The sequence below is a fragment of the Cryptotermes secundus genome, unplaced genomic scaffold (assembly GCF_002891405.2).
Source record: "Cryptotermes secundus unplaced genomic scaffold, Csec_1.0 scaffold108, whole genome shotgun sequence".
In the NCBI taxonomy this organism is placed as follows: domain Eukaryota; kingdom Metazoa; phylum Arthropoda; class Insecta; order Blattodea; family Kalotermitidae; genus Cryptotermes; species Cryptotermes secundus.
The window spans coordinates 235,120-255,089 of record NW_019719358.1 but is presented as its reverse complement, the minus strand read 5'-3'; the positions used below and the strand labels follow the sequence as shown (position 1 = coordinate 255,089).

The 19,970-nt window shown below is 39.0% G+C and overlaps 1 protein-coding gene across 1 annotated transcript in view; it reads left to right on the top strand.

Moving 5' to 3' along the window:
- The first annotated feature begins 1,433 nt into the window (after positions 1-1,433).
- LOC111864547 (ATP-binding cassette sub-family G member 1) overlaps positions 1,434-19,970 on the top strand; it is a 29,307-nt gene continuing 10,770 nt past the window's right edge. The window contains exons 1-8 of the mRNA XM_023851873.2: positions 1,434-1,691; positions 6,794-6,923; positions 7,980-8,169; positions 12,184-12,329; positions 14,309-14,547; positions 15,500-15,613; positions 18,673-18,827; positions 19,667-19,835. Coding sequence (XP_023707641.1) covers positions 1,589-1,691; positions 6,794-6,923; positions 7,980-8,169; positions 12,184-12,329; positions 14,309-14,547; positions 15,500-15,613; positions 18,673-18,827; positions 19,667-19,835 — 1,246 coding nt within the window. The 5' untranslated portion in view covers positions 1,434-1,588. The remainder of the gene's footprint in view (positions 1,692-6,793; positions 6,924-7,979; positions 8,170-12,183; positions 12,330-14,308; positions 14,548-15,499; positions 15,614-18,672; positions 18,828-19,666; positions 19,836-19,970) is intronic.

The following is a 19,970-nucleotide window of genomic DNA, read 5'->3' as shown; positions in this document are numbered from 1 at the left end:
TCAGTTTTTCACGAAGGGCTTTGCTCCATACAGTTAGTTATGTTTCGAATAAATACACAAACAAGTCTCTCTACATAAGTGAGTTTCGAAAGAGTGAGACAAAGACTCTGAAATTACGCAAATTCAGGAGAAAATTAAGAGGAGATTGAACTCGGGTAATGCTTGCTACCATTCAGTCCAGAACCTTTTGTCTTCCCGTCTGTTGTCCAAAAACATAAAAATTAGAATATACAAAATTATAATTTTGCCTGTGGTTCTGTATGGATGTGATACCTGGTCTCTGATACTAAGGGAGGAAGATAGACTGAGGGTGTTTGAGAACAGGGTGTTGAGGAGAATATTTGGACTGAAGAGGGATGAAGTGACAGGAGGTTGGAGAAAACTGCATAATGAGGAGCTTCATAACTTGTACTCTTCTCCAAGTATACTTAGAATGATCAAGTCAAGGAGGATGAGGTTGGCAGGGCATGTAGCACGAATGGGGGAGACGAGGAATGCGTATAGGATATTGGTGGGAAAGCCAGAAGGAGAGACCACTGGGAAGACCAAGGCGTAGGTGGGTGGGCAATATTAAAATGGATCTTAGAGAGATGGGATGTTATGGATTGGATTGATCTGGCTCAGGATAGGGACCAGTGGAGGGCTCTTGTGAACACGGTAATGAACCTTCGGATTCCATAAAATGCTGGGAAATTCTTGAGTAGCTGTAGAATTGGCGGCTCCTCCGGAAGGGCTCAGCTCCATGACTAAGTAAGTAAGTAAGTAATGAAATTCGGTAGCTCGGGTAGGTTAGTTTATTGGTATTACCTTACACGTTTATCATGGGCGTGCGTGCTTGGTTCGAATCTCAACCGTGACATTGGCTATCCTGACTGAGATTTTGCATGATTTTCCTCAGTTCCTTCAGGAAAATGCGGGATAGGCCCCAATAGGTCACGGCAAATTTCCTCCAATGCATTTTTTGTTCGTCTTTCATAAATCAACCAGCCATTCGACTTAACATTCTAGCCACTGACAGCGTCGTAAAATAAGCCGCAAAAATAAAATCGAGAGGCTAGTCCAGTCACGATGGACCATTCTCTCAAGAGACCAAGATGAGGAAGAGACACATCGGTCTATTTGCTGACTGAAGATCTAACTTTCCAGCTACATCATGTCCATGGGCACCGACAGGTGAAGGGGTGCCAAACTAGGCATCTGGGCATTCTTACATTTTTAAAAGCAAACCATTATTGAAGAAAATGTAAATTGGCAAGCAAATTTTCTGCCCTTCCCTTGGGGAAAAAAAATCGTGGTGTTGCCCATGATTGGCACCCCTGCGAATTAAACGGAACGGAAAAGTTAAAACTTCCACGGAAGTGAAGTGCTACACAGTAAATTTATATACGACGCGCGACTGTGTTGCGATTGGTGTGATACTACTGGCTGTTACAGAGTCAGCTTTCACTGATTGGATAGATGCAGCTGACACGGTTGGAGGGACAGCTGGTATCTGTACTAGCAGTGTGATTATTCGGCAGGCAAACGTACAGACGATACAGACAGCTCATTGCGTAGTGGCTGTGGAAGGAGAAGCAAGTGGTGCAACATGATAGACCGTCATGAGACTGGGCGAAACAAAATAGAGGATTGTGAGGAGCGTCTGAATATTGAATTTAACAACTTGTGCTATTATCCGTCAGGCAAGAAAGGTGAGATTTGCTGTATGTCAGCTCAATATCGAGAATGCCAATAAAATATACCTGTGGTAAATTCAATAACAGTTTCGTGTGGTTGTTTATCTTCAGTCGTGACAGGGATGGACCCTTGTGTATCACAGTGGAGCATAATGTCTTTATCAGTCGAAAAAGCTATTGACTATCCAGTCTGGAATGTTAGATATTTATCTCCAAAGTGTGTCTGGTGTAGCAAAGAGGGAAAATATCAGGGCTTAATAATAGTCTTATATCTCTTTTTTTCTTCTTAAAGTTGGCATTTGTAGTGTGACTTGGTATTCGCAAGCAGATAAGAAATTAGAGCGTTGTATTATTGACAATGAATTTCGTGTCATTGATGAAATCGTTTTGTATTTGTACTGAATGCGGTATCCATGGGCACTACTAGAATCTTTCCGGGGGGGGCAACAAAAAAGAATGCTTGCAAAACTAATGCCTAAACCTTTTTATGTATACTGTTACGGGTCACCCAGGAGTGTACACTATAGAAGAATATTTTTAAATGGTTTTAATTGTTGGTATTAATATTTTCTAAAATTTCTTCTTTTTAAATTTCGATTTTTCAGTCCAGGGTAGTGAAAATGGCTAGCTTCTCCTCCCTGGTGGCTACCATGACGGTGTCCCAAGTTAAAAATGAATTCAGATGAATTATTTCATTGATCTAATCCTTACCACAATCCATACTATCCGCTAGATATACGCTTAAAAAAATTTAACCTTTGGTCAAAGTTTGTTTGATGTGTGAGGGATCAAGGAAGGTAACTCCTTGCATCTCAGCAGTTAAAAGTTTTGGTTGACTTTTAGAATTAGAACTTACGCGGCACTGCCTTTCTTGCTTCCTTAAGTAATTAATATAAAACTTTCAGAGAAGCCTTATTTCCGTTTTCGAACAATTCGAACCGAATGACTTAAACCTATACCGGATTCGAATATGGTTCACGATACCGGACCTAGTGACATCTAACGAGGATTTCCTCAGTCAATTGAGACAGGTACCTCGAACCATTTTACAATATCTTCCTCCTCAGTCTGTACCAGTTCTATACACTGTGTGAAAGATGACATTAGCGAATAAATAAATAAATAACCTATTCCAGTTTAACTGAGCATGTTTACATCCGTCGACACAACAGTTTCTTATAAAGATATACAAATATAGATTATTTGTATTAAAATCTTATAATCTTAAAAAACACGACATGTTTCAACCCTTATTGGGTCATCATCAGGTTACTGTTTGTGCTTAGGTGCTGAACTTGTTTTGTAATGTGGATCCATATTTTGAATATGACTATATAACACGTAATATTATTCTTGGTCACAAAACTCTGGGTGTCATCTACATTTTCGTCCAGTTATGTTGGTATTAGATATAATTAGTTAAATTAATGTATATCTAGTTGAAGGTCGACCTTTTTATATATTACAAAACAAGTTCAGCGCCTAAGAACAAACAGTACACCTGATGGTGACCCACTAAGAGTCGAAACATGTCGTGTTTTCAAGATTATTTACTTACTTACTTGGCCGCTCCATAGCTCAAGCGGTTAGTCGCTGGCGTCCAACCGCGGCGGCCCGGGTTCGATCCCGGTTCTGGTCAACTGGGATTTGTGGTGGACAAAGTGGCGCTGGGGCAGGTTTTCTCCGAGTATTTCGGTTTCCGCTGCCAGTCTTCATTCCACCAGTTGCTCCTCAATCACCCTCACCTATCATCTGGAGCTGGTACAATAGGCCAGAAGTGGCCGCAGTACAAGGGACTTAGTCCCACCCCACTAGCCATAAAAAATACTTATATACTTGCTCATGGAGCTGAGCCCTTCTTGAGGAGAAGCCAAATCTGCAGCTACTCAAGAATTTCCCAGCATTTTATGGAAGCCGAAAATTCATTACCTTGTTCACAACAGCGCTCCACTGTTTGCTATCTTGAGACAGATCATTCCAGTCCGTACCACCCTATGCTATCTCTCTAAGATCCATTTTGATATTTTCCACCCACCTACGTCTTGGGCTCCGTAGTGGCATCTTTCCTTCTGGCTGTCCCACAAGTATCCTATATGCATTCCTCTTCTCCCGCATTGGTACTACATGCCCTGCCCATCTCATCCTCCTCGGCTTGATCATTCTGACTATACTTGGAGAAGAGTACAAGTTATGAAGCTCCTCATTATGCAGGTATCTCCAACCTCCTGTCACTTCATCCCTCTTCGGTCCAAATATTTTCCTCAACACCCTGTTCTCAAACACCCTCACTCTATGTTCCTCCCTTAATGTTAGAGACCATGTTTCACACCCATACAAAACCACAGGCAAAATTATAGTTTTATATATTCTGTTTTTAAGATTATAAGATTTTAATGTAAATAATCTATATTTGTATATTTTTATAAGAACCTGTTGTGTCAACGGGTGTAAAAATACTCAATATACATGACACACAACAGGATGCAACACATAAAGATTACTCCAGTTTCGCTACCATCAACTTAGATTTGGGTCAGTGATTTTCTCCGTCTTACATACGCCAGAAATATTACTTTTAAGAAATCTGAGAGTTCATCATTTCGCAATAATCAATTCATGTTTGTGCTAGTCGTACTTTAGTCCCTTCATAGTCTTCAGTCCACGTATATACGTATGTTCATATTGCAGTTGTATTGTAGGCTCTTCACAGCCGTAACTGTGGCACAGTTTTCAGTAACGCTGGATTACATATCCTACTTTGAAATGGGCCACGATCTAATACTACCACGGCCCTTCCCTTTCATTAACTTATTCATATTAATCATACCGTAATTAATTCAATCACATAGCCCTACTCGTATAACTTTGGTAGTTTTACATTGTAAATAAAGTAACTTAAACACGTTGATACTAAGATTCAAAATACGCGACAAGTGTAGCATAAACGAAACCCTTGTATAATTGACGCAGTAGCCATAAACCACTCGAAGGTCATCTCCAGCTAGTACATAAGCTTATTTTGAGTTGTGCATGCAAGAGCAGTTAAATTGAAACACAGACCCACGTGCTTCGAAAGAAGATAAGATACAGATTGGATATAGGAGGATGGATTACTTATGTTAGACACGAAGAAATTATCAAGAAGATGATTTTCTATAAACGTTAACGGCCAGATGTTAATTTCATGACAGACAGCACTGCGTTGTGCACTGATGGATGTAAAGTAACTTCAAAAAGCATGAATCAGTGAAATGGCATGCAAGTCTAATGTCGCAGTTCGAATCGTGAGAATCGCGATGCTGACCGTCGCCGTCCAGAGGGCAGCGCTCATGATTTCTATTCGGTTTTAAATCTCGTCCCGGATAACAGCTGTCCAGAGATTTCATGGTTTTCCTCAGACCCTTAGGAAATATTCCCAGATAGCACCCAATATTAGGCGCATCATCCATGCCCTTTCCTGTTCCTTATTAACTAATCTTCTAACATTTCACGTTACGTACTCAGAGCGCTGGGTGTAGCTGAATGTTCAAATGCACGCACCGGCCGATTTACTCCCGGTGCGCGCTGCACTGAGACTCTCAAACGTTTAAACACAATGCTCACCTTTCAGTTAATATAAAACCTTAGGCCCTCTTGAAATAAGGCATAATAATTTAATTTTAAATTAAACAAATACTCCAATCTTAAGGGGCGCGGGGTAAGCGGCCTCCGTAGTCTAGAGGTAACGTTCCCACCTCATGACTCGTAGTACGCGGGTTCAAATACCCGGCGGAGGTCGTCGAATTTTTAAGGGGGGGAAAATTCAGGGAACAAGTCCTCCGGGAGGGACTTTAAGCCGTGGGTCCCGTGTCGTAGCTTTACGGCACGTAAAAGAACCTCATATCTCCAAAGGAGGTCACTAAGCCAAATTAACGGACGTTTCCCGCCCAACATCAGTATCTAATACCTCTGGTAGATGGGGGAAGCATCATAGATACCTCTCAGCTAATAGAGCCGGTCTCGCTCGCTGGGCGGGACTGATGGTAAGCACCAGTACCGGTAGGATATAGAGACTGCTAGAAATCATAGAGGGAAGCACAATGGACCAATACAGGTTTCAGTGCATGGGGAAACCCACCCTCTCCAATAACTAACTAACTAAGGGGCGCGCGGTAACGTAGTTGGTTGAGGCAGTATGCTACAAGCCAGAAGGTCGCGGGTTCGATTCCCGATGAGTTCATTGGAGTTTTCAATTTACCTAATCCTTCCAGCCGCACTATGGCCCTGGGGTTGACTCAGCCTCCAACAGAAATGAGTACCAGGAATATTCCTGGAGGTAAAAGGCGTCCGGCGCGTAAGGCCAGCAACCTTGCCGCCATCTGTGAGTCGATTATCTAGAAAATGTGGGAACCTCGACATCTCACAACCCTATGGGCCTCCACGGCCTGTTACAGGGATATCTTTGCTTTACTTTTTTACTCTAATTTTAATATTTATTTGTGAACTTCATCATAAATCAGCGAAGAATATTTTTGTTTTAAGAAAGCTTACACAAAGGAAAAATAATTTTTACTCTAAAAATAATGAGATTGGAGGCTGTAGGATCCGAATTCACATTTGAGTTCACCTGGAACGTTGTCAGTGTGAGTACTGCTGCTGCATGTTTGCCACAAGTTCTGGGATTCTCGGCTCCGTGGAAGAAAGAGCACAACGCAAATCACTTTCGTCATCAAGTCTCTTGTGGCACCCGGTGATTTCCAGAGTTCGACAGTAAAATCTAATTTTGTGCACGCTGCCCCCCCCCCGCTGGGCGGCCTCGCCTCACAGGTTGATAATCTGTAACACAAGGTACTGGGTTAGCCCCACGGCCCGTCTGAGTGTGATGGCAAAGACAATTCATTGACCTACCCCGAATCGGGCCCCAGAAGCTCATTGAGTAGATTTGGAGATGAAAGCAACAAACAGTCGGACAAACCCGATTTACTTTTTATGCATGCGCTCTGTGGGCTTTGTGCAAAGAACACATAATGATAATCATTATTTACAAGTGTTATTCCAGGTTCATATTGTTAAGTAAAGCTGTTTTGGCACATAGACGCAAGACTATTAAATGTCTGACATGGGAATATTTATTCCAGTAAGAACTTTAACCCAGAAGCCAATACTGAAAAACATCTGCGGGAGGTTTCTTTCTGGACGCCTCACGGCGTTAGTCGGACCATCAGGAGCTGGGAAGACGTCGCTAATAAATGTCCTGTCAGGGTTCATGTAAGTGTTACACTATAAAGCAGTTTTTCACAACCTGTGGTCCGGAGCTTACAACAGTTACCCATTCAACTAATATAAACTAAGTAGCAACTAAGAATTTTGTGTTAAACATTACTTCGCCGAAATCCCCCTGCTCATGCTGTGCCGTTAGTATAACCGACCAAACGATGAGAAAGAAAAAACGAGTTCTGGGTACTCTCGCAGCAACCTTCAGAAATAGGGATGTGGATCCATGTTACAAAGCCCGTATTCTGAGAATTCTATGCATAATTTGTTCATTGCGAGTGATTTTGACACCTCAGCGATTTAAATGTCACATAAAGGCGTCGATAATCCTATCGTAAGTAATCAAATTTCAATGTGCCAGCAATAATTTTATTTGCACTGTGTGACACACACATACGGGACCGGTTCTGGAAAACGTCTCTGCTGTTAACTGTTCTTACTGTCTGCTACTCCATAGTCTGAGTTGCTTGCAGCATCGCATAAATAAACAAACAAGCAAACAAACACCGTGGCCTGTAGTCAGCAAACGAACTATACTGACCGAGCGACCGCCGCTTGTCGGCGAAGTACATCACATAAACAAATAAGTAAAATAAACATAATTAAGTAATTATATCAGAAAAAAGAATTAGGCTCACGATTGCTGAGATTGCACCCACAAGGCAATTCGAGAAAGTAATATAAACGAAAGCAGTTTGGTAGTTGCATCATACCGTGAGTAAGCAGCCTTATGGAAGAAAATTCCCGTGATCAAAAGGATCTTCTGTATTCTTGTTAATTTCCATCGTTCCAATGTTTGACAGTTTGATGTCAACTGTCCTATGCTGTTCTACTACATGCACATAATATATAAAATATTCTTATTAGATTCCAAGCGCTTTATATATATTTTACTCTATCCAATTTTTGTTTCAGAGATCAGTTTCAGTGTTCTTATAAATACTATTTACATTATATGCGTACATTCATGTACATGCATGTTTAAGTCATATACAAAAAAATGTAAGGGAAATTGGAATTCTAACACGTTAAAGTGTTTCATGATTTCAGAACAACCGGAGTAACCGGATCTGTAAAGATTAATGGAAGAGACCGTAATGTTCAGAAATTCAGGAAAAAGTTATGTTACATCACTCAAGAGTTTGCCATACTTCACTTATTGACGACGAGAGAGACATTAATGATTGCAGCTGATTTGAAATTAAATGCTGATATTGGGAAACTAAAGAAGAACGAAATGGTAAGAAGTGTGTCTGATTATCAGGTTTCAAGGCACATGTCCGTGGTGAAGCAGGCAAGCGGCCCACACAAGGCAAGAGAGTTCAGTGAGTCCATGTACTCGTAGCCACAATATCTTGTTTCCTCGAACTTTACTCTTTCAGATTACATAAAATAAATTTCGTGCACGTGTTTATAGAGAGAGTTTATCAAAGCATCAGATCACCTGTAATACCACTGGCCTCTTGCCTGATACCTTAACCGTCATCTGCAAAGATAAAGGGGCCTAGCATCTGGCTAATATGCCGGACATTATAAACATACACATTTCGAGAGTAAATGAACTGTTTAAACGAACTTACAACCACACCAGATGCTGGGAATATTTTCCTTCTGCTCTTAATAAAACTTCAAGACCCTTGAAAAGATTTTTCGGCAACAGTGTGAGTTCAGTGACCTTGTAACACCGATCTTTTCCAACCCGCCTTTGTTTATATCAGCTCAGTCGGAATGGTGCTATCCCTGCTACATCTGTTTCTACCTTAGGACAGTGTATGATGATCACTGCAAGTTGTCCTCACAGATCAAACTAAGGAAGGTTGGTATAGGTACGGGAAACTAGCTGGGTCGGTTTGCATGAGTCTCAGGGTAGCGATGCCTAAGAAAGCGGTATTCTGGGAGTTCATCCAAATGACGTTTATTCACCTTTTGTTCTCCCAACCACACTGTTAAATTAATGTATTCTTATGCTTTAAGTTATATCTGCAAGCTATGTCTCGGAGCGTGCAAGGGTCACGTCCGTTCACTTCGGAATATGGTGAAAGTCTCCCTTTGTGGAATGGCTTGCACACCCCACGCCGGGAATTCGAAAGAATTCGAATTCTCCATGGTGTGGACATATACATTTCATTCCATCTTCCGTAAGGAAGCTTGAACGAGGCAACTCAATCATACTGGCCCTCATTCACAGGCAACTGTAACAAGTTCTGACCTGTCCTTCTCATTGACCTTCCTTTTAGGCGCGTCCGGTTCCCTGTACCCGAGCTAAATTTATGACTGCCCGTAAATGTCAGAACTCCGGAATTCTTGGTTCTGCCAGAATCTAGAAATTTCAACATAAACACCGTATTGCACGTCCCAGACAATGAAATACGATATTGTAGATCACAATAAAGTTCCAGTAATATCGAAACATAAGACTTTTGAAATTAAAATTACCGAGAATTAATTAGAAATAAATTTCATGGTCATCTATAATCCAAATAAATAAGGGCTCAGAATGATCAGCGTCACTTTATAGCCGTAATTAATTGTTTCACAAGTACTGTGCTTAAGCTGTTATGTACTGTCTACAAGAAAAACGTTATTAAATGCGTTCTCTTGTAATTACCTCCTTCAGTTACTTGAATATGTTTAATTTTATATGGCAGTAGATATAATTTTCTATATATTATAACTATATAATATAGTTGCTGTCCATGATGTCGTTGAAACCTGTACTCGAACTCGAACTCAAGGATACTTATGGCAAAAACCTTCTTTCACATGATTTATATGGTTTATTTTTCATATAAGTATCATTCAAGTGTATATTACATCATATCAGTTCGATATTGCAACAGACTTTTGAATCTAAAGAAAGGGGAAACAAACAAGTGATGCATACTGCAAGGAGTCTTCTGCAGCTGCAATGGTACCCATATGAGATAAAGGGTAGCAGAGAAGCTTCTTAATAATGCAGCTGATGGTCTTTCTGTATGTCCATTTATTGTATAAAGCTGAGGTTCCCAGAGTGTGGGGCGCCCCCACCCCTGGTGGGAGGGGCGTGTTATTTATACGAGGAACTATTTTGAACGACCTATGAAGAAGTATTTTTAAAATCCTTTGATTTGTTGAAGTAGTTTGGTTGTCATACAATATTATTGAATTCAAACTTGTGGAGCATCGGTGGTTTTAGGAAGTAAGCGACAATATAAGTCTACGCACTGTTATGTTATATTGTGAGAAACAGACGTTTTTCAATATAGATTGACGAGGCGACTGATTGAAATGGATTTGGAAACTTGATAGCTTACGTGCGATTTATTAAAGATGCGAAAATTAGTAAAGACATGTTTTTCTGCAAACCTAAAAAGAAGAGCAACTGCAAAATAACTTTTTTTTTATTGCTAGTGGGGTGGGACTAAGTTCTTTGCACTGCGGCCACTTCTGGCCTATTGTACCAGCTCCAGATGATAGGTGAGGGTGATTGTGGAGCAATTGGTGGAATGAAGATTGGCAGGGAAAACCGAAGTACCAGGAGGAAATTGCCCCAGTACCACTTTGTCCACCACAAATCCCACTTGACTAGACCCCGGGATCGAACCCGGGCCGCCGCAGTGGAAAGCCAGAGACTAACCTCTTGAGCTATGGCGTGGCCAAAATAACTCTTAAAAAATTGTTGATGATTTATGAAAAAAGGGGAGTAAAAGCATAAAATGATCAGACTGTGTTTGAGTATGCATGGCTGCAGCTCGCGTAATTGGGGGAAATAAAGACGAACTGCAGGCCTTAATGAAACGATCAGCACAAGATACTGTGCGGACACACTGTGATATATCGTGAATCACTGGCTACAAAGGAATTATGCCCAGAACTGAGTGAAGTGATGGATACTGTGATCAAAACTGTAAATTACATTAAGACTCGTCCGTTGAAAAGTAAATGCTTCACTGAACTGTATCAGTCACTCCCGTTTTACTGTAACTGTCGTTATTTGTCAAGAGGAATTGTCGTGGCTCGTGTATGCACGTACATCTTGCGAGGAGTAGCAGCACCGTTTTAATTAAAAGAAGAAACTCTAGTACATGCTGAACATTTCGCAATGAATATTTTGTTTCTGCATTAGCATAATTAAAAAAACTGTTCATTTTTTCTAAACTAGCGTAATTAAGCCATGTTATGTGGGTCACTAGTCACCACGGCATGGCGCGTCGTCAGGTTGCGGATGGAGGAGACGCCTTCCAGTTTTGGAGGGAAGCTGTGAATATAGTATTGAATAAGCAGTCGCGGACAGCTGACAAGGGGACTGTCCTCCACATTCGGGGTTTGTCGTGGGGCTAACAACTCCTCGACCTAAAAAATAAGCTTGTTACGAAATGTTACAAAGGTCCTCGGACCTGGACAGATAATTTACATGAATGACAAGCCAAAGAAACTGGACTGTAAGAAGTATGTATGGGACAGGTTCGCTCAAGATCCGTGGCTGAAGGAATATAAAAATATAAATTAGATTTAGCGGGAGTACAGGAGGTCAGATGGGACAAAGGTCGCACCGAACCAGCAGGTGAATATACATTTTTCTATGGAAAGGGGAATGAGAACCATGAATTAGGTACAGGTTTTTTCGTACATAAGGGAATCGTATCAGCAGTCAAGGGGGTTGAATCTGTTAGTGATAGGATATCATACATAATTTTCTTTTATTGCTAGTGGGATGGCACTAAGTCCCTCTTCTGGCCTATTGTACCAGCCCCAGATGATAGGTGAGGGTGACTGTGGAGCAATTGGTGGAATGAAGATTTTCAGGGGAAACCGAAGTACTCGGAGAAAACCTGCCCCAGCGCCACTTTGTCCACCACAAATCCCACTTGACCAGACCCGGGATCGAACCCGGGCCGCCGTGGTGGAAAGCCAGCGACTAACCGCTTAAGCTATGGCGCGGCCCTTGTCATACATAATAATAAGATGTCCCTGGTGTGATGTCATTGTTCTGAATGTTTATGCCCCAACAGAGAACAATATTGATGATGTAAAGGACAGATTCTACGAAGAAGTAGAACATATACACGTATATGATAAATTCCATAAATACCATATGAAAATGCCAAAGTAGGCATTTGAGGCCATTACCCAGTAACTGGCCTACACGATACAATATATATCACAGAATGTAAACTGTAATTTTACTAAAGGCGTCAATTATTATAACATGTTCTACATATATATCATAAAATATAAAGTGAAATCTTACCAATGAGCATAACTTTTATGACAGGTTAATGAGATACTGGCTCTTCTTGGCTTGGAGAAGGTGATGAATACACCCGTTGGAAAATTATCTGGAGGGGAGAAGAAGAGACTATCAATTGGCCTTGAGTTATTAACAAATCCACCAGTCATGTTTTTTGATGAGCCTACAAGGTACATTCAGTTCCAAGCAGTATTTTTTTTTAGTTTCCTTTGGACTGTTCTGATTTTGTAGCCTATTCTACTGAAAGGCACTATAACCCGAGACACACAAGAAGGCAAAAGAGTGAGAGGTTTTGTGTAGAAAGAGACAAAGTTGTGACATGGAATTACTTCAGTTTTAACTTGTGATAATCTGTAATGCTAAAAATATTCAGAATAACTAATTTTATTATTTATTAACATGCATAAAGTTCACATAGAAATCTCCTCGTTATAAAACTGTGACAATATTGCATCGCGTATCCTATGTGGTAAATTTCAATCCCCATTAGAACTAATAAAGGGGTGAGAAAAGGATGTGATCTGCCCCAGCACTATTTAACATAAATGTCAAGAAACTAAAGGAATGATACAGACTGCTAAAAGTAAGTTCCAATTGGCACATAACAGAGCAGTTCTGACAACATTATACACAGATGATCTAATAGTAATAGCAAATCTAAAGACAAATTCCAAATAGCAATACACCAACTAAACGAAACTGTATGTAAATATGACATGAACATCTGTACTGAAAACTAAAGTAACTTGTCAAAGAGAATAATTATAAAATAAGTGTCTGAATATTAGCTTGGGAAACATTTTTTTCAGAACTGAAGAAAGATATTCACATAAAGTTACAAGGGTACAGTAGAATAAATGGTTCAATTAAAAGAAATTTTGGCACACAGATATCAAGTGATACAAAATTATGTCTGTATAACGTATGTCAAGAGCATCTTTCAGTTTACTTACTTACTTACTCATGGAGCTGAGCCCTTTTGGAGGAGCTGCCAATTCTGCAGCTACTCAAGAATTTCCCAGCATTTTATGGAACCAGAAGGTTCATTACATTGTTCATAAGAGCCCTCTACTGGTCCCTATCCTGAGCCAGATCAATCCAATCAATACCATCCCATCCTATTTCTCTAAGATCCATTTTAATATTGTCCACCCACCTACGCCTTGGTCTTCCCAGTGGTCTCTTTCCTTCCGGCTTTCCCACCAATATCCTATACGCATTCCTCGTCTCCCCCATTCATGCTACATGCCCTGCCAACCTCATCCTCCTTGACTTGATCATTCTAAGTATACTTGGAGAAGAGTACAAGTTATGAAGCTCCTCATTATGCAGTTTTCTGCATCCTCCTGTCACTTCATCTCTCTTCGGTCCAAATATTCTCCTCAACACCCTGTTCTCAAACACCCTCATCTTTTAATTATAGTGGTAAAATTAGGATTATATACCAAAATCAGTCTGAAAAATTAAAGGCAGTGCAAATACGTTTTTGATACCACTGCTGGGCTTCACTAGATTAGACCACCAAAGGAATTCTTAAATCAGAGAAAGACTGAAATTTAAGTATAGTTCAACAGATTCAAGGATACCATCAGAATTGGAAATATCATTTGGAATGAAGAGAAACATGTTTCCTTCCACAGTTAGCTCTTGTTACCGACCAAGGGGACAACAAGATGTAGGATGGCCAGAACAATGATGGAGAGGCCAGTATCAACTTAGAATTTGTAGGAATATTTCTTAAGGGGTCTGATACTACAGAGTTCATGATGAAGGCAACGATGATGACGATGATGATGATGATGATGATGAAAGCTATATCTGTGTAAAATCTAATGGTTTGGTCTTTGGTACTGTAGCTCTAAAACACAGGAAGATGCTACTAAAAACATCTACCATAAGGAGTTACATTCTAAATTGAAGGCACCCATACGTCACTAGGTTATGGATCAACATTTCCTTTACATGAGTATGGAGTAGCTTTAACAAATATCTGGCTTACTTAGAGGTAAGGAATGAGTAAGGCACGCAGAAAATCTACACTGATTCTGGCATTCTTGTACTTGAGTCAGAACAGCATCTTATCCAAAGATGGCATGCTTTTCATATGCATGATATGGTCTCTGTGTTATTAAAGTTGACAATGTTTCAGTGGGCTGGACAGTTTCTCATCCCTACAAGTGATCTCACACCTGAAATCCCTGGCTGAAGGTGGCAGGACAGTGGTTTGTTCTATCCATCAGCCAAGTTCACGACTCTTTCAGATGTTTGATGACATGTATCTTATAGCAGAAGGGCAGTGTCTTTACAACGGACCAATCAGTGACCTGACATCTGTCTTTAAGGAAGCAGGATTTCTGTGCCCCAATTTCTACAACAGAGCAGATTTTGGTAGGTCTAAATGTGTCTATAATTAGACAGAGTTTTCAGAAATGTAAAATAACTTAGTAGGCCTGTTAAGCCATCATGTTTTGAACTCCAGGAAAGTCTTGATTTTCTTGAGGAATAACATGACAAAAGAATGAAAGAAAATGTAAAGCTACATATATTATGGTGTGTAAATATCTCTGTAAAGAGTGACAGGAGTAAAAAGGGTTGTGTATCTTTCAGAACTCTATTACCATGCATGTTTGAGAATCCTACATAATGCTTTGCTGATGTTGCTCCCATCTTTGATGTTGATATTACTGAAGGCAAAAAATTAGAAAGTTTATTGGTGGGTTGGCCTTTAGTGGCATTATGTTCAGACCAAATTTCAAGAAATCTACTCTTTGCTCAGAAGTCCTTGAAAGGGGGAACAGAGTCATTCATGTCACAATTCCATAAACATATCTATCCCTTCAGATTAAGGATCTATCTATCTATGGGTCTACAGCCCTTCGTTAGACCATCGCTGCTTTTTCAGTTTCTAGATCTTTTATACATTTGGTAGGACTCCTTGGACAGGAGATCAGCCTCACGCAAGACTGCTGCCTGCACACAAGACAGCACAAACACAGAATAAACGCACACAGACATCCATGCCTCAAGTGGGATTCGAACCCAAGATCCCAGTGTTTGAATGGGTGAAGACAGTTCATGCCTTAGACTGCACGGCCTCTGTGTTTGGCAGGCTAAGGAACATAGATTACGAATTTTGACACACTTAGATATCTGTGAGTAGTTTTTTTTAGTGCCCGTACTGCTGAGTTTTGTCAGAGACAGATTAGTACTGCCTTTATAGCCTAACCTTTAGAACTGCAGATATGTATGGTATGAGTCAAGGATGTGTTTTACTTGGCTATAGTTGTGTATAACAAGTTTTCCTTTTATAGGAATGTATAAAAGTTGAAAATATTTTCAGCAATTGAAGTTGCAAGTGGCCAGAGAGGTAACAACACAGACAAACTGATTGCAAAATTCAACTCTGAAGAAAGTGGCCCACTGGAGTATGAGCAGAATGGAGACAATGAAGAGAGTAAGTGAAAGCACACATACATAATGAAATGTTATTTCTTACTTTCTTAGAAAATCAGTATCTTTTCTAGATTTCCCAGTTAATACCATAATTTAGTCAGAGTTTAAATACCATAATTTAGTCAGAGTTTAAATATGTTTGGCTAATGATTTCACTTCTAAACAATAATCATAATTCTATTTTGAGAATTTATTTATTTATTTGTTTATTTGTAATTACATTTCATAAATCCAGTTGTTACCCAGTAGGGCTGGATATAAAATTTGTCACATACAAAGTCTTATATAAAAGATCACATGCAATAAATATAAATATACAATATTAAATATAACATATAAAATTTAAGATATAAAATATTAAAATATATATAAGGTAAATAGAGCCTCATGCAAAGAGCACAAGTTGTCAGTCCAATTTTCCCATTTAGAAAAATTACATACATGTTAAGTCCATTCTCAGCCTTAACCGACTAGAATTGTCAAGTGTTAAATTAATCAGTACAGCCACTACAGCCACTATTAAATCCAACCAAAGGGAGTAACTTAACAATGTTTACTCGTACCATTTATTTAACCTCTATCTTTGTAACTCTTGTATGCTCTATAAATTCATTGATAGTGTACGAAAAAAATTTCTCAGCTGATAACTTAGTAAAGCCTTCATAAATTGATTTTTGTCTGTTCTCAAAATTGTGATACCATCAGGTAATACATTAAATAGCTTGATACCTGAGTAATATACACCTCTCTGATAAGCTGATAAACGAGAATCAGCTACATGAAGATGATCATTATTCTTAGTATCAATCATATATATAGAGTTATTTTTCAAAAACTTGATATTTTATTATGTAATGGCCATCTTGTAGTGCACTCAGTTTCATGTCACTTCACTACATGTTTCGGCAACATTGTGCCATCCTCAGGTGCTTTATTTACGCTAAGCTATTGCATTGCTTGCCATCATGTGTCTTTCATAAAATTATTAAAATGTACATTCTTCATCAACTATAATAAAATCTGTATACACTAAAACTTGTTAAGATTATTCATCTTATGCAGCTTAATTCAAACTCGCGTATTGTATGGTTCTTCCACTATGGGAGTCGTTTTTCCTATATATCTTGTGTACTGTGTCGTGTGATGTGTCCTTCCTTTTTGGCTGCGAACGTTGTAACATTACATTACAACGCTCACAGCCAAAAAGGAAGGACACATCACAAGACACAGTACACAAAAATTATAGGAAAAACGACTCCCACTGGTAAAAACTTTGTTGTTTAAGATTAAAACTTATAAATCATGCAGGTTCGTGTCAATTCTCCTATTGTCTTTCTTGGAGGTGGCTCATATTGTGCCGCCTGTCTATCTTGAGAAAGGAGATTCTTAGTATTGTCCGTGTTTGTTCGTGGCTTGCTGTGTTGTTTTTAAAAGTTTTTAAAAAACTTTTAAAATTTTAATACCAGGACGGTTGCTGTTACTGAAAAGTTGAACATTGTGTACATTGTATATTTCAGACATTATGTGTATATGTATATAATTTAACACCTATTGTAATAGTAGTTTCCGGAAAAAGTATTGATGCCCTCTGAGGATGATCCGTAGGGATTGAAACATGTAAGGGTGATGAGTTTTCAAATGGTAAAACTTAAATAGTCACACTGGACGGTTTGTTCTTGTCTTTGTAATTGTTAGTGTGACGGACCAGAATGAAACAAATAAAAAGAAAAGCCTACATATCCATGCATGCATGCACGCAGACACAAACAAATGCATCTTTTGGCTTACTGTATTTACAGTTTGTATTTGAAATGTAAATTTAAAATATGTCTAAGTGCATACCTGTATGGCAGCAGAACTCTATGTGTAGGAGCTGAGGTTCTCACGGTGGTGGTTTTGAAGAGTTCTGTTTTCTGGGATATAACAACATGTAATCTGCTAACAGTCAACTGATATTTCAGAGGAACATGTCATCTTTAGGTGTGAAGGGTCGACATGCTTCTCCAAATAGTCAGTTGAATTTAAAGTGGACTACATGGAGTTATATCCCAGAAGACAGAACTGTATCTGTTTACATAAATTTGTTATTTCTAATATTGTGACGTGTTGTGCTATGGATGATGCCCCTCCCTCTCCGCCAGCTGTGACATGCCGAGCGGAGCTGAAGTGAGCCGAGTCCAATAACGCTGATCGCTATGCAAAGCGAGTAAACAGTGGTACCCATTACATAATGCGGGACGCTGCAGTTGCTATGTAGCCGTAAACAACTCCCAACAGCGTTGCTAGGCTATTGGCAAACACGGCAACTAGGCAACAAGGAAGCGAGGCGTTTCCCATTGTCTGGCTGAGGGTTTATAAGAGAACTACACTGCCTACGAAGACAGTTCTCAAGGCAGCAGCCTATGAAGCGAGTTGGAATCTAGTAGTTGTAGCGGAAAGAACAACCGGATGTGTGTGTAATACAGAGACACTCGTATAGCTCCCGTACTGTGAATACGTGTAGACTACTGAGGACAGTGTGAAGAGATTTGTGCATAGGGTTTGTAAACTGTGGAAACCCGCAACAGTGTTGTAATTAATTGTAGCCAAGACTTGTAGGTTGTTAAATAAACCAGTTAACAATCCAAATGGTGTCTTCAGTAACCTAAACACGTTACAATATAAAAGTCTTTTAATTTAAGAAGCCTTGTGGCTTGTGTCACATATTATTAATACATATAATTTGTTATTGTAAATATATAAATTGTATTTTTGGTGCCTATTAGTGTCATTATATTATTATATTTGTAAAATTTACATTGTAGTGATGTGTTATCTGAGGTTACCATATCTTTTATTTCTGTAGCCTTGGCTATATCATATTATTTTAATTCAGTATTTTATCCTGTATTTTATTTGTTGTTGTCAGTTTGTGGTACTTTATGGATCCCATTACTATTCTGAATGCTGCTTAGAAGGCTTTACTACTTATTTCATGGTGGGTGGATGTGTTGTCCATTGTGGGGTGGTGCAAATTTCAGAAAAAAAATATATATTTGTTTCGTGTAATTTAAATTTCAGCTACAATACTACAATCAGCATCAAACAAAAATGGCACAGTTATACAAGTCTGTACAGAGAATGAAGTTTCTATAAAAACAAGTTATCCTCAGCCAATGTGGAAGCAGTTTCAAATTTTATTGAGGAGATCAGTATTGTGTACCCTAAGAGATAAGGTATGTTACAGTAGTACAGCAACATTTTCCTTGTTAATAAAATTTAGAAATTCTTGTATCCATGTAAGGTACAGTACAGAGCAACGTATTTCATTAAAACTACACCTCTACATTATTAATTCTTCCATCATAAATGCAAATTTGATTGCATTCATTTTGCTATTTGAGGTTATTGATGTATGTTTTTATTTAACTAGCAATTTCTTACATTAGAATAGTATTTTCATGTCCAAGTATCATTCTTAATATGCATATGCTTTTCACATGACAAAATATGTCTCAAAAATTGTTGGTTTCATAAACTTCCTAGAGCCATATGTGTAACCAGGAAGGGATGCTAAATTTTCTATAGAAGTTCTGCACATCATTTGTAGTACAGATAAATTCTTATTTATTTTCTGTGCTAACTTACATATAGCTATCTAAGTTACTCTCCAATCCTGTTTTTACTACAAATATTTTTGTCATTTCAGTTACATTATGACTGAATAACATTGAACATTTTAAGTGCTCAGCTGAAGTTCTGAAACTGCTGGACATTCACAGAGTTATTTTTATTCTTCTCCCTCCAAGAAACTGTGGTAAAATACGTTTCTCTGGTGCCTTTAGATATTGTCACTGTTGACCTTTTTGGCCATTGCCCACATGCCCTTGCATATGATCCATTTCTAAGCTGTGTTCACCAATGGAGAGGATTTGGTTGCCACAAGTGATAGTTTACAAAGAAACACCTTAATCAATGCAAGCAATCATATCAATATAATAACAGACTTATCAACCCAGAAATTCTAGGTACATAACTGGACACATACTATGAAAACCAAACCTGTATTTTTCAGTTGACAGTTCAACTTAGAGTGATCACCCATTTTGTTGTTGGACTGTTACTTGGAGCTGTCTATTATGATGTTGGAAATGATGCTTCAAAAGCACTAAGCAATGCCGGATGCATTTTCTTCTTTATGATGTTCCTGTTCTTCGCCAATGCAATGCCAAGTGTAATAGCAAGTAAGAGCAATAGAAAATAATACAGAAGCCGTCTTTAACTGTAAGGAATCAATTTTATAATGTAATGGTAAAAAAAAAAGTAATATTACAAATAATATTGTCAAATTATATGCATGCATTATAATCACAATGGCA